Source organism: Symphalangus syndactylus, chromosome 21 (genome assembly GCF_028878055.3).
Source record: "Symphalangus syndactylus isolate Jambi chromosome 21, NHGRI_mSymSyn1-v2.1_pri, whole genome shotgun sequence".
Lineage (NCBI taxonomy): Eukaryota > Metazoa > Chordata > Mammalia > Primates > Hylobatidae > Symphalangus > Symphalangus syndactylus.
In genome coordinates this window covers 81,824,468-81,849,823 of record NC_072443.2, presented here as the reverse complement: position 1 = coordinate 81,849,823, position 25,356 = coordinate 81,824,468, and the positions used below count along the sequence as shown (strand labels likewise).

General features: G+C 42.3%; 1 protein-coding gene across 21 annotated transcripts in view; it reads right to left on the bottom strand.

Moving 5' to 3' along the window:
- The window catches only part of CADPS (calcium dependent secretion activator), a 477,516-nt gene that overhangs the window by 171,614 nt on the left and 280,546 nt on the right, over positions 1-25,356 (bottom strand). For all 21 annotated transcript variants that reach the window (XM_063630798.1, XM_055260407.2, XM_055260410.2 and 18 more), the window contains 3 exons: positions 24,145-24,256; positions 16,653-16,792; positions 3,071-3,137 (listed from right to left, as the gene is read on the bottom strand). In XM_063630798.1, the coding sequence (XP_063486868.1) occupies positions 3,071-3,137; positions 16,653-16,792; positions 24,145-24,256 (319 nt within the window). The remainder of the gene's footprint in view (positions 1-3,070; positions 3,138-16,652; positions 16,793-24,144; positions 24,257-25,356) is intronic.

Genomic DNA, 25,356 nt, shown 5'->3' with positions numbered 1-25,356 from the left:
AACTCAAGTGATCTGCCCTCCTCGGCCTCTCAAACTGCTGGGATTACAGGCGTGAGCCACTGCTCCTGGCCAGCACTGCCTCTTGATGTGTCTTGTCTTCCCATTTACATTGCATGCTCTTTAAAGTGGGTACCAGTTATTTTTACCTTCCCAGTATCCATTTCTCCTTCTGGTAATGGCATCCTGATTTTGCATGAAAGACAATCCAGTAGGACTGTCAATCCAAGTGCCATCCCTTCTTCCTGCTAAAAGTTGGGAGTGAACCAGGTTAGACTAAACCAATTCTCCCTCTGTGAAATTTGACCTTCAAGGAGAGATGCAAGGATGATAAGTGGTCAGAGCCAGTCTGTCTCATGACCACACCAGCAGCACTGGCCATGGTTCCAGGACTTGTGATGGTTAATATTAGCTGTCCACTTGATTGGATTGAAGGATGCCTGGATGGCTGGTGGAGTACTGTTTCTGGGTGTGTCTGTGAGGGTGTTGCCAGAGAAGACTGACAGTTGAGTTGGTGGCCTAGGAGAAGAAGACCCACAGCCAGTGTGGATGGACACCATCCAATCAGCTGCCAGTGCAGCTAGAACAAAGCAGGTGGAAGGAGGTGGGATAAAATTGTTGGCCAAGTCTTCAGGTTTTCATCTTTCTTCCCTGCTACATGGTGCCTTCTGTTCCTAATGCCCTTGGGCATCAGACTCCAGGTTTTTTGGCCTTTATACACTGGGACTTGTACCAGTGGCTTGCTGGGGGCTCTCAGGTCTTTGGCCTCAGATTGAAGGCTGTACTGTTGGCTTCCTTTGTTTTGAGGCTTTCGGACTCAGAAAAAGCCACTACCAGCTTCTTTCTTCCCCAGCTTGCAGACAGCCTACTGTGTGGCTTTGCCTTGTAATCATGTGAGCCAGTTCTCCCTAATAAATGCCCTTTCTTATATACATATATCCTATTGGTTCTGTCCCTCTGGAGAAGCCCAATACAACTTGGATTTCTGGAACTATGCCAGCCCTGTTCTTAATATGGATGGGTAATTTAGCCTTTTTCACAATTCTATGAGTTAACTCCAAAGCCTTCCATACATTCATTTTTTAAACCTTAATTAGCTTGAGTCTATTTCTGCTGTTTGCATATGTAGAACTCTAACAGATTCCTTCCTGGGAGCTAAATACCAGACCTGATAGTTCTTCTCCATGTCCTCTCAATGCGCTCCACACAAAATAGGTGCTCAATAAATATTGGTCAGTTAAGAGTCTGAGGAAATGTACCACAGGCTAAAATAGCCTCAATTGCTTAGCGATGGGTTATTTTAATTATTTATTTTTTTTGGAGACGGAGTTTTGCTCTTGGTGCCCAGGCTGGAGTGCAATGGCACAATCTCAGCTCACTGCAACCTCCACCTCCCTGGTTCAAGTGATTCTTCTGCCTCAGCCTCCCTAGTAGCTGGGATTACAAGCGTGCACCACCATACCTGGCTAATTTTTTGTACTATTAGTAGAGACAGGGTTTCACCATGTTGGCCAGGCTAGTCTTGAACTCCTGATCTCAGGTGATCCACCCGCCTCGGCTTCCCAAAGTGCTGGGATTACAGGCATGAGCCACCGTGCTGGGCAGCCGTGGGTTATTCTGAGGGACAGGCATCATTCCAAAATGTTCCTTGCGGCTAAATCACTTTAAGGTTTGTTCTACCCTACAGCAATACTGAAAGCGAAGATGACCTCTTGTTTATTAGAGCCAGAGAGCTGTATTTTGCCTTAGTAGCACAGCAGAGACTTAAGTAGATCTATAGACAGTCTAGACTTAGAAGTTCAGAGTTGGTGAAACCCTCAAGGTCGTTTATACCTAAAAGGGAGTTGCTTTGTAGTCAGGTCTCTGAGTATAAAGCACTCTAAATATTGGTAGCACTCTAAATATTAATCCTAGTCAAGTAACCCAATAAGAACCTTTGTCACTCAGTTCCAAGTTGACTCACTTTGTGAAATCTTTCAGAGCATAGCATAAATTAGATTTCTGCAAATTGAATTATAGTTTAAATGCTCCGGTGGAGTCTCAAAATTAAAAAGAGGCACGGAAAACTTCTTTGTAAAGTGAAAAACCCTGATGCAAAAAATAAACACTCCTCCCCCACCAAAAAGATGGGGTCTTTCAAGGACAGGTATTACTATTTCTGGAAAAAAATTTAAGAAATGCTCAAGAGTAAAGGTATTATTTATATACGACTAATGTATTAACATCAATATCTGCATCTACATTTGTATCCATATACACAGATGTTCCCTGCAGCCTTGTTAAGAATAGCCCAAATTGGGAAAGTCCAGAAGTCTATCCAAAAGGGAAAAGTTTACAGATATGAGAGCCAGAGCTCTATGTGTAAACATTGAAAGGTATCTAAATAACTCGTGTGGAAAAAGCAAGTTGCAGAACAACTTGAAGAATTTGGTTTGTTTCAGTTAAAAAAAAAAAAAAGTTTACTAGAAAGATTTATTCTAGATACTAAACATAGTTATGGGACGTTGGCTAAGACTTTTGGAAGCACCAGGCACCAAGAAGAGTAGAGCACTCCCACACAGATAATTCAAATTCAAACACACTAAATAATAAAATAGAGGCAAAAAGTCCAACTAAATTCTGACTTTACTCATAATGCCTATCTCAGTTCTTTTCAAAATACTACATTGTTTTCAGCCAAAGTTAATCTCCCTATAGCCCTCACTTGGCATGAGCTTACTCCCTCCTGGAATCCTCTATCCCTGGCAGGAGACTGGGCAGGGGTGGGAGTCTACTCTCCCCGACTTATCTCACATACTTCTGTATTGTTTGAATTAAAAAATTGTGAGTATTTATTAATTTTTTAAAATTTAAAAGTGATATAAAAATAGTGATTAGAGCACAAGGGAGCCCTTTGGGTATTGGAAATGTTCTGTATCCTCCTCTGAATGGTGGTTACATGGATATATGTAAAAATTCATTGAGCTAAATGCATGAGCTCTGTGTATTTAATTTATACCTCAGTTAAAAAGCATTCATTCATTCTAGCAAATGTTTAATACTGATGTCTCTTAAAAGTTGAAGAGTTAGTTACCTGCACCAATACAAAAAACCTTTTCTTCCATCTCTTCCAGACATTCTTACCGATGGCCCATAAATACCTAAGGGAAAGGAGAAAGACCAGAGCTGCATTAATGCTTGAGTGAGTGAACTGTTGCACACACTTTGCCGTGAAGCTTGGTACTTATAAACAAGGAAACGCACATGGCTCAGGAACAGGGCACAGATTTTGGAGCTCTGTGGTTGAGCATAAACAACAGCAAGCACTTTTCACTTCCACTTACAGGAGGAATTGAGGCCTATCATGAGACTTAGACTCCTTGAGTGATTCCAGAAAGCACCTTGGAAAATGTGACGCTGCAATTTAATTTGTGTATGTGCTAAAAGTCTTTTAGGTAGGGGAACTCCTGAAAGACACTGCACAGGAAAGAAAAAAGAGGGTGCTAAATCTCACAACTCTTTTGCATCTTGTCAAGTTTCATTCAGGAAAACATTCCCTTGTTTTCTTTTGCTTTATTGCAGGTGTATTACAGGGAAGAATGCAGGTACATTACAGGGAGGAAGTTCCAAGTCAACATAGGAAGTTCTCCCCACTTCCTTCCTCCTTATCGAAAAGCTCTTCTATTGAAATAAATTAATTTTTTATATAGAAAAATAAAATAAAAAGGAGGGTTGAGAACTACAGAGGCAGAACTCAAAGCTGTCTGGATATGTTAAGGTAAATATTACTGTTTTTTTTTTTGAGACAGAGTTTCACTCTTGTTGCCCAGGCTGGAGTGCAATGGTATGATCTCAGCTCACCGCAACCTCCTCCTCCTGGGTTCAAGTGATTCTCCTGCCTCAGCCTCCCAAGTAGCTGGGATTACAAGCATGCGCCACTATGCCTGGCTAACTTTGTATTTTTAGTAGAGATGGGGTTTCACCATGTTGGTCAGGCTGGTCTCGAACTCCCAACCTCAGTTGATCCACCTGCCTTGGCCTCCCAAAGTGCTGGGATTACAGGCATGAACCACCGCGCCTGGCCTAAGGTCAATATTACTAATCAATTCATGTATTATCCTATCTGCATTGTGGATTGTTACATATTGAACTGGCACCGATCTAGGAATCGAGGCTGGCATTTTTCAGGCTCTATCCGACTAAGAAAGGAGAGATCTGGTCATACTGAAATACATTCAAATACTAAGTTCTAAAACTGGCTTTACCTGTTTACTGCCATCAACACCCACTGGAAAACTTCCAAATCCTTACTTCACCTCAAATCACACAGAATTTCTGCTTTTGAACATAATGAAGAATGCACCTAATTACAATTTTTCCTGCCTGACAAATTTCAGGGGCCGTTAAGAGTGGCTGGCAGCCAAAATCTATTCAGACCTTCAAGCCAGAAACCCAGGAGTCATCCTGGGTCCTTCTGTTTCCTCATCCTTATTCCTCAGTCACCAAGTGCAGTTGAGTTTTTACCTCCTGGGGAGTTCCTCACGGCTCCGTCTTCCCTCTTCCCACTTCCACTATTTCAGTCCCCACCCACATTTTTTGCTTCCATGGACTATTATAGAGGAACCTCTTAATTGGTTTCAGGGACATGAGAATGATTTTCGTCCTATTCCTGGAAGTGAGACAGAGCTTACCACCTGCAAATCTTATCATGCCTTTTCCATGTTAAAATTCCTTCAGTGCCTCCTCCCTCCCCCCAACATTTATATGAAAAGTGCCTCAAACTTTGGCCTCTTACATTTCATTTTCATCATTGGTCCCAAATCTGTTCACCTATTCTATGATTTACTTGATATTTTTCTTTAAATTAACTTACTTAACATGAATAAATTTATTTTGAAAAGTAAACTATATTATAGCCTTGATATACCAATTATACATTATGTAGCACACATTAAAATACATAAATGATTACACTTGTCCCTCAGTATCTACAGGGAATTGGTTCCAGGACCCCTGCAGACACCAAAATCCACAGACACCAAAATCCACCACCCTTACATAAAGTGGTGTAGTATTTGCATATAACCTAAGCACATCCTCACATATACTTTTTTTTTCTTTCTTTGAGATGGAGTTGCACTCCGTCACCCAGGCTGGAGTGCAATGGCACGATTTCAGCTCACTGCAACCTCCACCTCCTGGGTTCAAGTGATTCTCCTGCCTCAGCCTCCTGAGTAGCTACGATTACAGATGTGCACCACCATATCCGGCTAATTTTTGTATTTTTAGTAGAAAGGGGGTTTCACCATGTTGACTAGGCTGGTCTCGAACTCTTGACCTCAGGTGATCTGCCTACCTCGGCCTCCCAAAGTGCTGGGATTACAGGTGTGAGACACCTCGCCTGGCCCCTCCCATATACATTAAATCATCCCTAGAGTACCTATAATACTTTGTACAGGCCGGGCGCGGTGGCTCACGCTTGTAATCCCAGTACTTTGGGAGGCCGAGACGGGCGGATCACGAGGTCAGGAGATCGAGACCACGGTGAAACCCCATCTCTACTAAAAACACAAAAAATTAGCCGGGCGTGGTGGCGGGTGCCTGTAGTCCCAGCTACTCGGAGAGGTTGAGGCAGGAGAATGGCGTGAACCCGGGAGGCGGAGCTTGCAGTGAGCCGAGATCGCGCCACTGCACTCCAGCCTGGGCGACAGAGCGAGACTCCATCTCAAAAAAAAAAAAAAAATACTGTGTACAATGTAAATACTATGTAAATAGTTGCTCTACTGTGTTATTTTTTATTCACATTATTTTTTTATTATGGTATTTTTATTTTTCATTGTTTTTCTCCCCCCACATATTTCCCGTCCATTGTTGGTTGATTTCTCAGATGTAGAACTTGTGGATAGGGTAGGCCAATTGTATTTGATCCGTGCTGGTCTATATATCATTAAAACCATCTTGTGTACTCTCAGTGGCATGAATGCACTTGGGAAAACATTAGCCTATAGGGGCAAAGTCCAGCATCTTGGCCTAGCCTAAAAAACTTTTAATTTTCCATCTCTGCTTACCCCCTTGACTTGGCTTCTGCACATTGTATTATCTCCGTTGTGTATCTGTAATTCCTGACCACACCATAAAAATTCACACCTCTGTAACTTGGTACAACCTATGCTGGCTGGGATGCCTTCTCCCTGCTCCTCATGGGAAAACCCACATTCTCCCTCAGTTTAAACCTTTACTTTGATGTCATCATCTCCTAGGCCTTGTAGATAATTCTGCTGTTACAATTATCACACAGCTTTAATTTATTTGTGGTTATATTTATTGTTCCTATTGAACTGTGAGTTTCTGGAGGGAAGGAGCCCTGACCCTGCTTTCTAAATACCTAGCATAGAACCATGTTCTTCTTTCTGAATTCCTATCAGTTCCTGATATGTGGTAACTGGTCAATAGACATTTGTTATAGTTCAGTTGGTTTTAAGTGCCATGCTCTTGAGAGATCAGAGCGATCTTTCTAAAGATTTCTGATGAGATTTTAAAACACTGCATAAAAACATGTAATCCATTGCCAAGTTCTTCAAGCTTTCCTTCCCAAATGTATCCCATCTCACTCCATCCCCACTGCAACTCCCCAGTCAGGTCACCATCAACACCACCTGGACCATGACAGGAGTCTGCTAACTGGCCTCCCTACTTTCCCTCTCGTCTCTATGCTCCATTCATCCCACGGTAGCTGGACTGACCTCTTAAATGGGTAAATCAGATCGCCAGTATGCTTATTCTAAATATGAATGGGAAACTATGGAAGGGTTTTAAGAGCGGGGGAGGGGTGACACAATCATATTTCTATTTAAGATCTCACTGGCTGTTGGATAGAGAATACACTGTAGGAGGAATTGGGGCAAGAGAGAAAGCAAAGAGATTAGTGAAGAGCTGGTCACAGGGGCTCAGGCAAGAGAGGTGATGGCTGGACTAAAGCGGAGGCAGGGAGCATTGACCGGATGACTGATAAGTTTATCAGCCTTGTGCTGCTGATGAGGCCAGCACAAACAGCTCTGAGGTTACACAGATCATCTAGCTGTCCTGGTCAGTGCTTAAAATAACATATTAATGTTTTCATGCAGTAAATAGACATAAGAGGGAGATTCAGCCAGGGCTAAGGAGAGAGATTATTGGCTTGTAACAGTTAAGAGTATAATCTTCCAGTTCTAGTTCTACCAGTTACTGTGAAATGTTGGTCAAGATGTTTAACCTCTTGGTGCTCTGTAAGACAGGTCAGTAAGGGTTCCTAACTCACAGGGCTGTTGTGAGGATTAAATGAGACAGTGCTTGTGAAGTATGAGCATGAGGCATGTCAGGAAGTAGATGCACAATAAATGTCAGCTTTCTTACAAAATCTCTCTATGGGCAGAGGAAAATGTATCATCTTAGCAGCAAACAATAACTTAAATATGTGAAAGGAAATCTTGGACTTAGGTACATAGGGAAGTAGATGACGTAAAAGATCAAATTCAGAAAGTGGGCAAGAAATTTTGTAGTTTTTTTAGTAATGACTAGCAACATTGTAACAGCCTCACACTTTTCTGGAATTATATCTGGCAGCTACTAACCATTTCCCTTTACTTTGCATCCACAGAAAGAGATTTGCAACAATGAATACAGCTACAACATCTATTGTGTATATAATCATAAGACATGAGAATAAAAGTAGAAAAAGAAGTTCATAGAACCCACAGAGTGTAATTCATATTGAATCATTAACTATTTCTTCATAATAAAAACAATAGCTACTACTTAGTGAAGTGTTACAAGTTTTCTGTGCTGTGCCAGGCACTTTATGTGAATTTATTACACTCATCTGGAGGAGTTAACAGCTTAAATCTGGAGATATGTTACCCAGATTCATGTGCAACCTTGGGCAAATAAATTACTAGAGTTATCTCTACTTCAGTTTTCTCATCTATACAATGGGGATAATATTATAATAGTACCTACCTCAAGGGTTGTGAGGATTAAAGTAGAAATATAAAGTGCTTAGAACAATAGCTAGCTTAAAGTAAATACTTGCTATTAGCTGTATCATTATATACTATTATTCCTATTTTACAGTTGAGGGAGCTGAGGCTGAGAAAGTTTAAGTAACTTTCCCAGGTTCCACAGCTGATGAAGGACACAGCCAGAAATTAAACTCAGAACAGCCTAACTCGAAAGCACCCTCTTCTTCACACTCTTCGTCCTCCCTTCTAGATGACAAACTTTGGTTTCTTTTTTTGAAGTACGAACATGAGTCACGATTCTAATTGAACAGAGGGGATTTCTGGTTAAAGGCTTCTGAATGGGAAAGCTGGTGGGATCAGGGAAAAAGTAACAATTTTCCTTTGGAAAGTCTGCTTGAGGGAGGGGCTTTCCCTCTGAGGTTTTCCTCAGAATTTATTGCTAATTTGGCACATACCAGAAGGTGTCAAAACCAAGAAAAACTGAGGGCTGAGATGTACTGTTTCTGTCTAGTCAGCTCCGGCTCTGCGTTTTCTTGGGTGGAAACATGCTCATTAAATAGGATGCACAGTACCTGGAGCAGATGGAAGTTCTGTTACGGCAGACATACAGGTGGCTTCCCTCCTAGCTCCTCACACTACAGGCAGATCTATTTGTGTGGGCATTAGTGGCCCTGAACTCTCTGTCTTCAAGCTGTCCGGGTATGTGGAAATCTGGATTTTCCAATAGATAAAGCAGTATTCTAATGTAGTCACTGGCAGTTTAGACCAGTGGTTATATCTCAGACTAAAGGATAAACACCTAAATGGGAATTCTGGCCCTGTCATTAACTTTCCTTAGGCTTAGCTGCCCTGTGCCTCAGCTTCCTTAGCTGTAAGATGGGGATAACATAACAGTTACTTTATAGAGTTCCTGTGAGAACTCATGGCGGTGATATGTGTCAAGCGCTTTGCATGCTCACTGGCATGTGGTAAGGGCTGGATAAGTATTATTGTTGTTGTTGTTATGTGTGCTACTATTTATAGTAGTAAAAACAGCAGTCCTCATGGTGGCTCACACCTGTACTCCTAGCACTTTGGGAGGCTGAGGTGCACAGATCAGTTGAGGTTAGGAGATTGAGACCAGCCTGGCCAACATGGTGAAGCCCCATTTCTACTGAAAAAAAAAAAAAAAAATTAGCTGGGCATGGTGGTATGCATCTGTAGTCCCAGCTACTCGGGAGGCTGAGGTACGAGAATCAGTCGAACCTGTAAGCGGAGGCTGCAGTGAGCTGAGATCACGCCACTGCACTTCAGCCTGGGTGAGAGCAAGACTCTGTCAAAAAAAAAAAAAAAAAAAAAAAGCAGTCCTGGTAGAAAGAGTAAATAATTTTGGGTGCACATCTGCTGGGAAGGAAAGTGAGGTACACATGTCTGGGTTTGGAGCTCCAGGCCACATTTTGCATCATGATTTGAATGTATCCTCTCTTATGATATTTTTGTAAAATTCTTGCTACTGGGTCACTGACATCCCTGTTATTCACTGGGGACATTTTAGTTATATGAGAGGCCAGTGAGTGAGCTACAAAGGATTAAAAAAAGAAGAGGAAGATTCATCTGTGTTCAACTTTAGTTCCAGGAATCCCCCAAAATTGCTGAATCTTGGAAGATCCCCCTGGCCTCAGTGTCCCTCTGCTCTGGGACTACTTGGCAGTGTAGCACCCATGGCAATGCTTGTAACTTTTCATTTGAAAAAAAAAATTAGACAGTCTTCTCTCATATGATATTTGTGAATTTAATGTGAATTAGTAACATGGCTCTCTTTATTAAATATCTACTCTTGGAATTTTCAAGTATACAATGTATTGTTATTAATCATAGTCACCATATTGTACAATAGGTCTCTTGAACTTATTCCTCCTTGTCAGAAATTCTTCATAAGAATTTCTTATAAGAACAGAAGTCACAGTGAGACAAGAACCATGATTCCTACAGGGATGTTTTTGTCCTCTTCTTGGGTGTGAAGGAGAAGATGGAGAGCAGGGAGACTCCAGGTACCTCAGCTATCTTATAGCAGCCCAGCAAGAAGAAGCATGGGCTGGGTAAAAGTACAAAGAATGGATGAAAACAAATAACAATGATGATTACAACCAACACCACCAACAACAATAACTCTTCTATAGCTGTAGCTATTAACCATGTATCAGACCTTGTTCTAAATACTGTACATATATTAGCTCATTTAGTCCTCACAACAACCCTATAAGAAAAACACTGTTGTTATTTCTGTTTTACGTTGAGCAAAATGAAGTCCAGAGGGGTTAAGAAACTTGCCTACAGCTGGTAAGTGGTTGTGGCAAGAATTGCATTCTAGGCAATTTGATCTAATTGGCATTTAGGGATAATAATACAATAAAGAAGACAAAGTAGAATCACAAAGATATTCAGCTAATTCCAAAGAAGGCAGAAAAATAGGAAAAAGGGAACAAAGATCAGATAGGACAAACAGAAAATAAAAAGGAAAGATGACAAACAACAAAATAAGTTTAAACCTATCAATAATAACATTAACTGTAAATAGGCTAAATATCTCAACTAAAAGGCAAGGATCTTCAAATCTGAGTTAAAAAGTTAGACCTCATTCTATGCTGCCTATAAGAAATGCACTTTTTAAAGACATGAATAGGTTAAAAATAAAAACATAGAAAAAAAGATTTACCATGCTAACACTTTTTTTTTTTTTTTTTTTTAACAAAAAAAGCTGGAGGGGCTATATCGCTGTCAGACGAAGTAAATTGCATTTATATTTACAAAGAATATTGCTGGGGATCAAGAAGATTATTTCATAATGAAAAAGGAGTAAGTCAATCAAGAAGACATAACAGCCAGGAACGGTGGCTCACGCCTGTCATCCCAGCACTTTGGGAGGCTGAGGCAGGCGGATCATGAGGTCAGGAGATCGAGACAATTCTGGCTAGCACGGTGAAACCCTGTCTCACCTAAAAATACAAAAAATTAGCTGGGCATGGTGGCGGGCAGCTGTAGTCCCAGCTGCTTGGGAGGCTGAGGCAGGAGAATGGAGTGAACCCGGGAGGCAGAGCTTGCAGTGAGCCGAGATCATGCCACTGCACTCCAGCCTGGGTGACAGAGCGAGACTCTGTCTCAAAAAAAAAAAAAAAAAAAGACATAACAATCTTAAATGCTTCTGCATCTAATAACAAAGCTTCAGAATATACGAAGCAAAATTAGACAGAACTACAAGGAGAAACAAATTTAAAATTCTAGTAAGAGCTTGAGAGCTTCCTCTAAATAAATGAAAATCAGTAAGGATATAGATTAGTTGAACAACACTATAAACTGACTTGATCTAATTGACATTTATAGATAAGAAGTCAACAAGGGAGATAAAATGAAACACTAAAGATATTTGATTAGTCTAGTCCAGTACCCTGGTTTTAGAGCCTGTGCCAAAAAGCGTGATGTCTTGGAGACCTATGGGGAGGAGAGAAGTGTGATGAGTTTGAAGAACAAGAGGTCTAGAACAGTGGCACAGCTACAGAAATGGAAGGGGAAAAGAGATTTTAAGAAGATAGCCAAGTGTTACAAACTGTATTCCTTTTGAAGTAAGTTTGTTAAAATATAAAAGGAAAATCAGAATTGCTGCAAATTACTCCCGGTTGGTGGACTGTGGTTCACTGAATGAATTAAATGTGGAGTCATGAGGAGCTCTCTATTTTAGTCAAGCTTCAGGTCCTCAGTTAAGGTTGGATTGAAAGCAGTAACTCTGGACCCAGCTCTAATGTTTACTCTGACTTGGGCATGTCTTTTAACCACTTTATTTTTTATTTTTATTTTTATTATTATTATTTTTTGAGATGGAGTCTCGCTCTGTCACCCAGGCTGGAGTGCAGTGGTGCAATCTCGGCTCACTGCAAGCTCTGCCTCCTGGGTTCACGCCATTCTCCTGCCTCAGCCTCTCCGAGTAGCTGGGACTACAGGCGCCCGCCACCACGCCCAGCTAATTTTTTGTATTTTTAGTAGAGACGGGGTTTCACCGTGGTCTCGATCTCCTGACCTCGTGATTCGCCCACCTCGGCCTCCCAAAGTGCTGGGATGACAAGCGTGAGCCACCGCGCCCAGCCTCTTTTAACCACTTTAAGCTCCAATTTCTCTAAGTGTAAATGGGGGTTCATTTATTCACTTATTCATCTAAGCAATAAATAATTCACTGGACTTTTGCTACATGTCAGTCTCTGTATGAAGGTCCTACAAAAAAAGGAAATAAATTTCCCTTCTGACAAGCAACTCACAGCCTAGTGGGGAAGACAGACAACAAACTAGTAAATAAAGAAGTACATGATATGAATGATAAGAGCTCTGGTGAAAACAAAACAGAGTAAGGAGAGAGGGAGGACACAGGGGGGCCAAGTAAGGCTTTCTGATAAGGTATAGAAATGTTGGAGATCTGGGTGAAAGGGAAGGGAAACAGCCGGGACAAGGGTCTTGACATGGGGATGTACTTTGTGCCTGGGAGGAAGAGCAAGGAGGCAAGTGTGGCTGGAACAGTGATCAAGACCAGGTACACAGGGTCTTGTAGTCATGGTAACAACATTGGCTTTTACTCTGAATGAGATGGGGAATCATTGGAGGTTTTCCTGCATTCGAGTGGCAGGATCTGACTTGCGTTTTTTTTTTTTAAATTGCTTCACGGTAGGAAATAGACTACTGGGAGGCAGGGGCAGAAGCAGGGAACTGCTTACGAGGCAGGAGCAGCAAGTGAAGGGGAGCAGCAATGGAGGCTTGGAAGCCAATGGTGAGACGGAGGCAGGGGTGAAGGGTTGAATTCTAGATTTATCTTGAAGATGGAGTGAAAGGAATTTGACGATGGCCAGGTTTGGTGGCTCATGCCTGTAATCCCAGCCCTCTGAGAGGCTGAGGTGGGAGGATTGCTTGAGGCTAAGAGTTCGAGACCAGCCAAGGCAACATAGTGAGATCCCATCTCTACAAATTTTTTTTAGAAAAAACTTAGCTAGGCATGGTGGTACATGGCTGTAGTCCCAGCTACTTGGGAGGCTGAGGTGGGAGGACTGCCTGAGCCCAGGAGGTCAAGGCTGCAGTAAGCTAGGATTGCACCTTTGCACTCCAGTCTGGGTAACAGAGCAAGACCCTGTCTCAAAAAGAAAAACAAAAATTGATGGTGGATGAGAAAGAAAAATGTCAAGGATTACTTCAAGGTTTTTGGTCTGGGTATCTGGGTGAAGGGGAGGGCATTTATTAAGATGGGAGAATGATAATACCTAATCCTTGTGAGGCGGTTTCAGTGATAAAATGAGAGAATAGATGTGAATGCACTTCCTGAACTTGAAAACACCATACAGATATAAAAGATGAAAATTAGAAAGGCATCTAGGAATTGCTGATTCTCAAATATGCCCAGATACTAACATTTTAAGGTCAAGAAGCAGTGTTGATTTTTCCCATTGACACATTTCTATTCAATAAAGTTATTCTGAATGGCCTAGTGGCTCATTCAAAGAACCACAGTGCACACCAATATTCATAATTCCCAGTGATTCTTATGTTCCTTTTATGTTAGAAAAAACCTTAACATGGGAACAATTTATAACCTCAGCTATGCTTCTTAAAGATTCCTTTTTCAGCTGGGTGTGGTGGCTCATGCCTGTAATCCCAGAGCTTTGGGATGCCAAGGCAGGCAGATTGCTTGAGTCCAGGAGTTTGAGACCAGCCTGGCCAACCTGGCAAAACCTCATCTCTACCAAAAGTACAAAAATTAGCTGGGTGTGGTGGTGCACACCTGTGGTCCCAGCTACTTGGGAGGCTGACGAGGGAGGATGGCTTGAGCCTGGGAGGCAGAGGCTGCAGTGAGCAGAGACCACACTGCTGCACTCCAGCCTGGGTGACAGAGCCCCACTCTGTCTTAAAAAAAATTTTTCTTTTTCTTTTTTTCTCCCATTTTCTAAGCTGTGACATTGCTCTCATATTTCTATCCTCCTTTACACAACTGGGCTCAGTAAAACTATTTTAAGTTTAAATGGAAAAAAAATGTACTCCATAAATATTTTTATTTTCTCTGAATAGTCCCTTAGGCAACTAAGGTTGCTCACCCCTGATTTAGGCCACATTGGGTGTGATGGTGTTATTAAGGCATTCACCGTTCACTTTTCAGAGCTATTTTAAGCTCTCTTGGTGTATCTCCTGGCAGTGGTAATTTTAAAATGGAAGTCTAGCAATATGAAGTAGCTATGAAACGCGTCAGAAGTGAGCTACATATTTCTTCTGTCATCTGTAGGGTCAAGGTAGCCTGAAATATGTTAATAATTTTACAAACAAATCAACACAAAAATTCCCCAATCCAAATCAGTTAGTTCAGTTTCCAGCAGAGTGAATGAAGAGAATGTGGGAAATGGGAATTCATCCAACAGGGAAAATAATACCTGTGTCAAGTGGTTGCTGTGGAGAATAAGTGACACAATAAAACTCCTAGTACAGTGCTTCAGAGGGAACTCGAATGTAGGTTGAAGCACTGATCGTTTTTTTAAAGGAAGTTAAAAAAAAAAAAAAAAGCAGTTTAGAGGACAGATACATTCATTCATATTCTGTTCTCTATTTTCTCTCTTTGATCTGCCCTATCCTCTTTGTCTCTCTGTCTCTCTCTCTCTATGTCTGTTCTGCTCACTCATGTGCTGGTTCCTTTAGCAAATATTTATGGAGTATTTACGAGGCAGGATTTTGCTAAAGATGCAGATCTTTTCTTGTGTACTACAGAAACCTAATTAAATTATCAACCCCTTTGTCTTCAAAGTAGGATGTTCGTCACAGAGGGGGAAGACATATTAGGGAGAAATTCCACGAATATTGCCAGAATATATACCAGGAGCATGATAAGAAGGAAGAACGGTAGACCTCAGCAATGTTTCATGGCATTCTAATTTAATCGAAGAAAATCTGGTTGTACTTCATCCTGGACACGTGACAAAGGACTGAGTGTGTACTTAGGGCCCTGCACATGCTCCTATGGCTTTTTCACACCCCAGGCAGAAGAGCTTTGCCATAATCCCAGCTCAGGCTTGGAATAATTTGGCTTCAAGACAATGCAAAGCAAATTCTCTAAATCCAGACCAAACCTTGGGTCGAGTCACTGGCCTCCAGCTCACAGGTGACCTTTGCTTCCTCAGGAACCCTTCATACCTGAAGCTCTCTGGTGCCCTGACTGGTAGGTCTTTGCTTTTCTCTGGAACCTTGGGCTTTTTTCAATTCCTAGAACTCTGAGGCACCATGGCTAGGCTACTATTCTTTACTGTCTGACTGCATGCTGCTGTGGTCTGCTCATCTACTGGGAAGTTCAATTCCTGTCCCGGTCACACCCTCCTGGACTTCATGTGGGCTTCTGTTTAAACCTGTCTTAACCACGGCTAGGCCCTGAAATTGGGTTTGTGAATTCCCCAAACCTTTAGTACATCATCTAACCAATCCTCTTCTGTTTTTTTTTTTTTTTTTTTTTTTGAGATGGAGTCTCATTCTCTTGCCAGGCTGGAGTGCAATGGTGCAATCTAGGCTCACAGCAACCTCTGCCTCCCGAGTTCAAGCGATTCTCCTGCCTTAGCCTCCTGAATAGCTAGGATTACAGGTGCCCACCACCATGCCCAGCTAATTTTTTTGTATTTTTAGTAGAGATGGAGTTTCACCATGTTGGTCAGGCTGGTCTCAAACTCCTGACCTCAGGTGATCCTCCCGCCTTGGCCTCCCAAAGTGCTGGGATTACAGTCGTAGTAAGCCACTGTGCCCAGCCGTAACCCTCATTTTTAATAGCACTTTTAGTACTTTGAGCTTTATCATCAGTATACATACACCCAAAAAAGAATTAACGAGATCTCGCTAGGGCCCAGAGGGGCTAAGCAGAATGATAGCCAGTTGGCAGTGTACCTGCAGAATACCCGCCAAACACTCCATTCCCTTCTACTAAACTTTCCCTTTTCAGAGTCTCACGATTATCATGTTTTCTGAGATAATGAGATCCATGTGATTCAGTTTAATAGGTCATAGCTCAGCATATACTCAGTCACCAACAAACATTTTCTAGAAAAATCACTGGTCTTATTTGTAAAAAAAAAAATATGGCATCTTACCTATTCTTTTTGCTTTACTTGAAATTAATTGGTCATTTTTCTCAAACCTTAAGAAAACGAAGATGACCACAAATTTTCTACTTTTTCTCATTCATTTAAATGCTGCACTAAATACTAAAATATATTAAATGTGAGTTGATTGAAGCTGGCCTCTCCCTGCTGCTCACGCCTCAAAGATGTGGGTTGCTGATTGAGGTGCAAGTGAGTCATATGCAGAGTTTGAAGGATCTGGTTGCCTCCAACAAGGTATGCGGAGCCTATAAGATCTCTCCAAACTAGAATCACCTAGCATGCTGCTAAGAAAGTTTTGAATTGTCCTAGAAACCCTATTAGAGAAAGAGAAGGACACTTTTCTGTTTTGACAGCAAAAATGCAAATACAGTCATTCTAAGAATTGAGGAAGTTTACAGTAAATACCAAAATCAAATATTTTAATATGAATTCTTTATATTTCCTTCTACATAGTTCTCCGAAGATCTTGTGTTTGTTTCTGTTTTAGTTTTGAGAAATGAACAGACGTGTGTCCAAAACTGCTAGTTGGGGAAGAAACACTTACCCAGAATGCTTCATGTTTTGAGGCTTATCCATTCGGACAGCAAGTTTGATTTTGAGATCTTGGTCGGGGCAGTTTTTGGATACTGTCATTTTGTGCCACTCTGACTGTTTGGGGCTGTTCGGGGTAGGATGGAGAATAACCTGTAGGGGAAAAAGGACAAGCAGCTAGAAAAGAGAAGCACCATGATGTTTTTATAGATTAGAAACTTTGATTCTGAGTAGTGGAGTGACTTGAACAATTCCCACTGTGGAGCAGCCATGCCTGGGGATAGAAACACATTCTTTTGATCCTTCCTGGCTAATTTTGTAAAAGTAAAGATTTCTGTAATTCTGTATTGGTTCTGTCATGAAAATCATGATTTCTGTGATTCTGCTTTGACTTTTCTAACGTTCAGACGTACTAAACAAACCCAAAATGGAGAATATTGTCCACACATTATTCTCTACATCTTTGTATAAGAAGATGAATGCATAAAAGGAAGAAATATGCTTATGTATTAGAGAGCCCTTTTAGTCCACTCTTTTTCTCCATTCTTTAGGATTTCTTTCACTTTTCAAGAGGAGAAATTCCTCAAGGCCCCCAGGGGAAAATGGAAGGAACCTTATTAGATGGATGAGAAATGTGAGACTCAGGGAAGGAAAGGGACTTGCTTTGTGTCACACATTTCAACCTGATTTCACCAGGCCTGGAAATCTTATCACACAACATCCCACTTTGCCCTGGCATGGAGGAAAGCACACATGACTTGAAGAAGCATCATTTCTTAGGAAATGCCTTTCACCAGTGTGCTTCAGAGATGGCAGTTTGATTTGGGTCTTCTGCATCCATTCTTATTGTCTGGAATTCTGAGAGTGAAACAGGAAGTGAGTAACTCACTAAATCCACTTTTTCGCTTTGTGATCACAGAGTTCTCAGGAGCCACATGGGATCTGGGGAATATGCATTTAGGGAGGAATTGAATATCTGGAAAATCCTTGAAACTAAGGGAACACGAACTAAATATAGGCACAACAAAAGCTGGGCTTGCTAAGATTTGCTTCTGTGATGGCAGCATGCCCTGGTTTGTGGCACGTTGTTTTGGCTGTTTTCAAAGTATTTATTTTCTCTAGGTACAGGGATGGCAGGCCTCTTTCCTGGGCTTCTTTCACCTCTGGGGGTGGCCGTGAGGGGCTCAGGGTCTCACAGGTGGACACTCTGGCCTTCTAGATGCTGTATCAGCTTCACTAGTCATGCAAGCTTGGCCCATGCTTGAAGGGTAGACACATATGGCTTCCTGTGTGATTGTGAAACAAGACTGCTGAGAGGAGGAGGAGGAGGCCATGGCAGAAAAAAAAAATCAGCCCACTTAGATGTGCTTCATTTATGCTGATTTCTCAGCCCTTCTCTTTCTGGGCCTGATCCTTTTTCTTCATTAAGTTCCCTGTCTCTGATGAAATACACATTGTTGCTAACCACAAATTTCAAGTCTTCCCAAAGTTTTATGACATGATTGAAATACAGAAAAGCCTGATTTTTCAGAACAGAGGCTGTCAATGTTTTTCGATCATGCCCTATTTTAGTACAATGTTTTTGAGCAATTAGCCCAGTATCTGTATGTTAACATTTTATATTACATAAGTTTACTTTGTATTAATATATTACCTTATCACATATATCATAAAATATACACAAATCAAAGATGGGCTAAAGATTTAAAAATCTATATTTTGGAATAACTTGCTAATTGTGGTGGCTGTGGTATTATAGCTATCTCTAAGATACCACATATATTTAGGACAAGGTACATTGTTGATGACATTGGTTATAAATCCATAGTTTGAGTTGTCTTCTAAATAATTTCGTCATGTCTTGACTGACATCTTGTCCCATCTGATTACATTGGCATTGTTTTTATCTCATGATATGAGTGACAGAGTGTTTGCCAGTAGGTCAGGTGTTGGCTCCACCATTTTCTTGTTTGCCAGGCTTGCATTGCTAGTACTACCTCCAAATCAGAGCTTTTGTGCAGTTATCTTCTGAGGTCGCTTGTTTATTTTGTAAAGGTTGATTTAGTTAGAGCTCCAGCATAAAATGTACAAATTCACTTAACTGGCACCACAGAACTACAACATGTCACAGGACAGATGCTGGGAGGAACTGAGTGAGATAGGGCACTGCTGGCTTGTGGAGACCTCTCCCTTTTCTCCAGGAACTGCTTGTTCTTACACGTCACCCTGTATCATGTGCCACATCCCGAGGCCTGACACTTTGTGGGAGCTGCTGATCTCAGTGAAGCTGACCCTCCATCCTGAGCTGGTCTGGCCTAACAGAGGTAGGGGTGAGATGTGCTGGGAAGCCAGAAAGGGAGGTGCTGGTAAGAGACACCCCATCCAGGGCCAGAACCGCAGTAAGTAAGAAAGGCCCTGGGCTTCTGTCTGCTCCTGCCTGTTTGGCAAAATCACAGAGGGAGCAGTGCTCTGGGCACCCGGAGCTCATTAACAGGCCTTTCGCCATATGGATTCTGGGCGTGCTTCCCACTGGCAATATGGTGTCCATTCGTGACGCAATAGCCGCAGCTCATTACCGGCTGTGCCACAAAGACTTCTTCCCCTGTGCAACTGCTTGCTGGGGAGACCTCTTTTCCAGGGTGGATGGAGAGATGAAGTGACCACACCTCTCTTCTGTCTTTGCCCCCACACTGCCATGCGTCTGACAGGCTGATGACTCATTCGTATGTGTCAGTACTGCTGAATTATGAGGGTCCTTCTGGGTGCACATGAGTCCCAAGCAGACCAGACACCTCATCTGGACATTCCAGGCTGCTAATCAAGCACTTTGTCAATTCAGCCGAGGACCATGTGTGCTGTGCTTTGATGTGGGGATGCTGATGTGGCCGCCACGACCCACCCCCTGAAGTAGCTGCACTCCAGCCAGCCGTGGCTTCTCCTAGTTGCCTGGGCACACAGGCAGGGCCTGCTAGGGGGCTGCTTTACCCTCAGCCTTTACCTGATGGATCCCCTCCTCGACTTAGCCTATATCTCTCTCAGTACCTCTTGCATCCCCAGGAAAGAATCCCTGCCCCTCAGACTGGATGACCGGATTCTGCCTTCTTGCTAGGTGCTTCATTTCCAGGTGTTTTTTTTTTTTTTTTTTTTTTTTTTTTTTTTTTTTTTTCCTAGCAGAAGACTTCCCACATTGCACTGTAATTTCTGTTTTTATGTCTGTGTCCCTTATGCTTTGTGAGGTTAAGGGTTTTTACCTGTCATTATTCCTATTTGCTCTGTGCACAGCACAAATGATTGGACACAGCGGGCCTACAATCCTATAATATTGCAGGGTTGGGAAGGATGCAGGAAAACAGGCACTCTCTTATGCCTTTTGTGGAAGGATCAATTGGTGCATGCACTTTAGGGGACAATTTGGCAGTATCTGTCAAATTTCAAATTTCAGTCAGCAAAATATTTTTTGAAAATTTATTCTATAGATATCCTCACACATACAAAGAAATGAATTCAAGGCTATTCACTGAAGCATTGTTTATATAGCCAAAGATGAAATAATCTAAAAATTCATCCATAGAGGACTTGTTAAATAAAATATATCTACATAATGGAATATGATGTAGCTATGTAAAAAGGAGACAGGTCAGTCTAGGGTCATATGAAAACTAATCACCAAATATAATGATTTCAGGCACCATGTAGAGAAGTGTGTATATAGTAGCTTCCAATTGTGCTTTTTTTAAAAGAGGGGGAATATGTACATATGTGCTTATATATGCTATGTTTGTAGATGCAGAGACTATTTGGGGGAAGGATAACAATAAACTGAAAACAAAATCTTTCTCTGGGAAGGGATACTAGGGTGAGATAGAAGAGAAAAATCACTTTTCACTATATATCAATTTTAACTTGTTTTCACAATGTGCAGGAATTTTTTTAATTAAAAAGGTTATTAAAAACAAAACATAACCCTAAAGAAACAAATCAAAAAGTGGTTGAATGAATAAATGTAACACCAGGATTCTAAACATGGGTCTGCTAAGTGTGGGAAGAATTAGAGCATAGAAACACCCTCTCGTGAGGTCCAAGTGTGGCTTCACTGCACTCTTAGGTCACCCAGCTGCTGCCCATGAAGAAGCTGCCAGCAGAGGGTATCCAGCCAGCACAAGGGCCAGGCAGGCCAGCTCCACTGCAACTGGCAGAAAGTTTCTTTGGCACAAAGGAGGGGCAAACTAGCATCTGGGGGAATGTATGAGGGGCCTGAAGAAGAGAATGAATTATGAAATGAGTGTGTGTGGGGCTGTGGCAAGTCCATGGTCTTCACCACCACAGCAGAGCCCAGGGTTTTATTTTTGTGTAGGGACAACATAGTGTAGTGCAAATAGCCCTGGAGATGAGGCAACATGATTCCGGAAGTAACTGAACCCTCTGGGCCTCAGCATGCTCTTCTGTACAAGAGAGGTGATGACTGTGGCTGCCTCAGTAGGGTTGTCTTGAGACAGCACTGAGGGGCTGTGCACAAAGTCTTTGGGACAGTGGCCTGGCCCATGCATGGGCCCCTGACTGGCTGGATGGCTCTGGAGAAGTCTCCTGCTTTCCATGGGAGCAAGTTTTCTCATCTATAAAACAAAGGATTTCAATAAGTCAGTGGCCTTAACTTTTCTGAGGAGAAATGGCTTTGAGAAGTCGGTGAATGCTTTGGTAGCCAGTCCGGAAAAATGCATAAAGGCCCAGGCACAAACACATTTGTAAACTATTTCCAGGCTGGGTGCAGTAGCTCATGCCTGTAATCCTAGCACTTTGGGAGGCTGAGGCTGGCGGATCACTTCAGGTTAGCAGTTCAGACCAACCTGACCAACATGGTAAAACCCTGTCTCTACTAAAAATACAAAAATTAGCCAGATGTGGTGGTATGCGCCTGTAATCTCAGCTACTTGGGAGGCTGAGGCATGAGAATCACATGAACCTGGGAGGTGGAGGTTGCAGCAAGCCAAGATCATGCCACTGTACTCCAGCTTGGGCAACAGAGAGAGACTCCAGCTAAAAAAAAAAAAAAAAAAAAAAAAAAAAAAAAAAAATTCCAGGGTATCCTGGATCCTGGGTCTTTGGAGGCTCATTGTGGACCCAGGTTGAGCATCCTGGGCTGGTCAGTTACACTTGTTCCTTCTAACACTAATATTCAGGGTCTCTGAGACTCATGATTCTTAATATCTGCCTTCTTGGAAAAGGAGAAATTTGAAGAAAAATGAAAGGCAGGATAATTCCTCCACTCTATGTGTGTCTCTCTTTCCCTAGGGACAGAAATGAGTATTGTTTCTCAAAGAAAACAGCTAAACCTTGTCTTTTCTTTCATCATCCCCTCTCCTCCCACTTTTCTGGGTAGGGACACTGTTTTTTGTTTTTGCTGTTAGCTTTATTTACTTTTCGTTTTACCTCCACCTGTGGTCTACGCTGTAGTAATATGACTCCAGGTTGATTCTATAGATGAAAGCCAGATTGGAAAAATGGGTGAAAGAAAGGAAGGAAAAAAGGAAGCACAGGAGATGAACTCTTGCTGGCATTGTTAGGTGTGTGTGCCTCTGTGCTTGTCTGGGGTGGTCTCTCATTATGCTATAGATGTTATATCAGAGGCTCAGAGAGATTCTCTGGGCTGAGATCACGTAGCTTTCAGGAGTGATTATACATTAAACCAGAATGAAATAAAATTTGTATTTATTTATTTATTTTATTATTATTATTTTTGAGACGGAGTTTCACTCCTGTTGCTCAGGCTGGAGTGCAACGGAGCGATCTCGGTTCACTGCAACTTCTGCCTCCCGGGTTCAAGTGATTCTCCTGCCTCAGCCTCCTGAGTAGCTAGAATTACAGGTGCCTGCCACCACGCCCGGCTAATTTTTTTGGTATTTTTAGTAGAGATGGGGTTTCACCATCTCATTGGCCAGGCTGGTCTCGAACTCCTGACCTCAGGTGATCCGCCCGCCTCAGCCTCCTAACGTGCTGGGATTACAGGCGCGAGCCACCGCGCCTGGCTGAAATAAAATTTATTGAAAGTCTATGTGTTGGGCTCTGGGTATAAGGTAGTAAACAAAATAATTTAGGTTTCTATCTCCGTGGAGATTTTACAGTCCAGTGGGGCAGACAGAAGCCTGAATGTCTGTCAATTCTGTTTCTTTCTCTCATTGGTGATCACTTTAGTAGTGTATATGAACAAGGAGCTGAGATAGCAAATGAAGGGGACTGAGCTGTCAGGAAAGGACTCTCCAAGGAGGTGGCATTTATGCAGAGAAGGCATTTATGCTTTTTGAAGGGTTGGGAGGTGGGGAGATGACAACAGATAGGAAGTCCCCTGAGGAGAGAGAGAATTTGGTTTATATGAGGGATTGAAATTTGGCCAATGATGCTGGGGTATAGTAGGCGGGGAGGAATGTGGCAGCAGATGGGGGTGAAGAGGTGAGCAGAAGCCAAATTAAACGAGTTCAGATTTTACCATAAGCAGGTGGGGTTACTGGCAAAATCAACTTGTGAAAATATTACTGGCTTCTTGGTGCAGAGTCAATGGTTCAGATGCAAACAGAAATTTCACTATTATCTCAGTGGTTTTCAAGGGGGTTGGTACCACCTCTCAGGGATGTCTCAGAAATTTTAATGATGTTTTGATTGACAAAATAATTGGTGCCAGTCCCTGTTGGCATCGAGTGGGTGGGTCCAGGGATGCTAAACATCCTGCAAGGAATGAGATGATGCTCCCTAGTGAGGCATCTTCCTGCATCCCATCTGACTTTTGAATATTCCCATGGGATATTGGTGGAGGTGAAAAAATCTGTTTATAATGAACTACGTGGACATCTTAACTCTTGTCTTACATTTCAAATCAAAGTCTTTTTGGCACATTTCTAAGGAAATCAAGGAAACTTTACAAGTATTGCTTAACATGTCAGTAAATCGGTTTACTGATGCTCAGGCTTAGGAGTCACCAGTACGGCATACCTCCACACCCCACAGTGGATTTTGTAGCTGTCACCTTCACAGTGACGCTTCATATGGGAGCAAGCAAAGCACTCCTCTATTAGATCTTTGAGTATGTACATTTTGAAGTTTTTTATTATTAATTTACTTCCTTTCGTTTCTCTCTTATGTCATTGTGTTGACTTTAACATTGTAAGGTGGGTAGGCAGTTAAATCATCTAAGAATTCCACTTTAAGACAGTAAAAGACATTACAAATCTTAACTCTAAAGGATGTTTGGGTCTGATAGTATTGAGAACTCCTGCTCTATCTCCTGTAGGGCACATTCTTGTTAGCCCAGCTTTGTAGAAGAGAATCTGAGGCTCAGAGAGGTTGAGGGAACTTGCTTAAGGTCACCTAGCCAATGTAGAGTAGAGTCCAGGATTTAAAGTTCAAAACTGAGCCTCTCAGCACTTGGCACTGCTGCCTCTTGGTGACCTGTGCACTGGAGACCTAGCTGGGGAAATCTTCTCTCTGGAGTTCCCCTTGGGATGGGAAGTGCTTACCCGCCCGAGCTCCTTGTCCTCCAAGGCCAGGACGCCTGTGCTCTCTGTGAACAGCTTCACCTTCACAGCTGGCAGTGCATGGGTTGTGGAGAAGTCACCCTGGGTGCCCCAGCTGCAGACAGAATCAAAGAGGTCATTGTAGACATATCTGCCTTGATGAGTCTAAACTATTCCATTGTTCCCAGGTCAGGTGAATGCAGGGTTAACCCAAGGCAGCATTAGCTGTCACATCCTCTTCTCCTCCCCTTCAAAGCTGCCAGAGTAACAAAAGTGTTAATTAACTTGTTAGGCAAATGCAAGACAGATGCTCAGAAAGTTGCCATGGTCTTCACACAGCACTATAAGGAATGACTTGAAATTAGCATAAACTCATGTTGGTGAGAACTTGTTCCCATGCATTTGCTGTATCTACAAACTATTCCAGGGAAATCACTAATATTTCATTGCATCCTTTGACTTCCTCATTCGTGGAAACTGCAGTCGTAGATCTTGGGATGGAGCTTCATTTGGTTCAAGCCAACACCTGACTTTCAAATGAGACTTCAGCAGTAGTGGTGGGGAGGTGGGGAGCCCCATTTTCATTGGCATTCAAACATGAGTTGAATAGGGAGATTATGGAGCTCCACCCTGTTAAGGTCGAAGAGAGATTGGAAGGGAGAAGGATGAGGGTGTGGAAAATGCCATTCCCTCCTCACAGTTTGTGGATATCTGAGTCTCAGTTTTCCACACACGGGAGCCTGGCTTACCCAAAATCTGGGTAGAGCACCAGGTATGGCTCACATGAGCCCTTGATGTGCCCTTCAAATGCAGCCTCTTCATTCATTCATTATTATTCTTACAGAGAATTCATCTCTATCCATTCTGTGCCTGCAAGCAGAGCGATCTTCCAGAAGTGTTAACTGGATTGCATTGAGCCCCAGGTCCATGGCAACTGTTCCATTGCACTCAGGGGGCAATCTGGACCCCTACCTATGGACTGCCATTCATCTGCTCCAATCTCACAAGCCTCCTGACTGTGCCATCTCAGGCCTGTCACATGTATGGTTCTTCTGTTGGCAATGTTTCTCCCCACCCATTCACTGGGCTACCTCTTTGGAGCTTAGCTTAAAACCACTGTCGCTTGATCTCCCAATCTAAACTGGGTTCTGGTATTAACCTCTCTTTAGCATACTATTTAATTTTGCATCTTAGCAATCACTGGATTTAAATTAT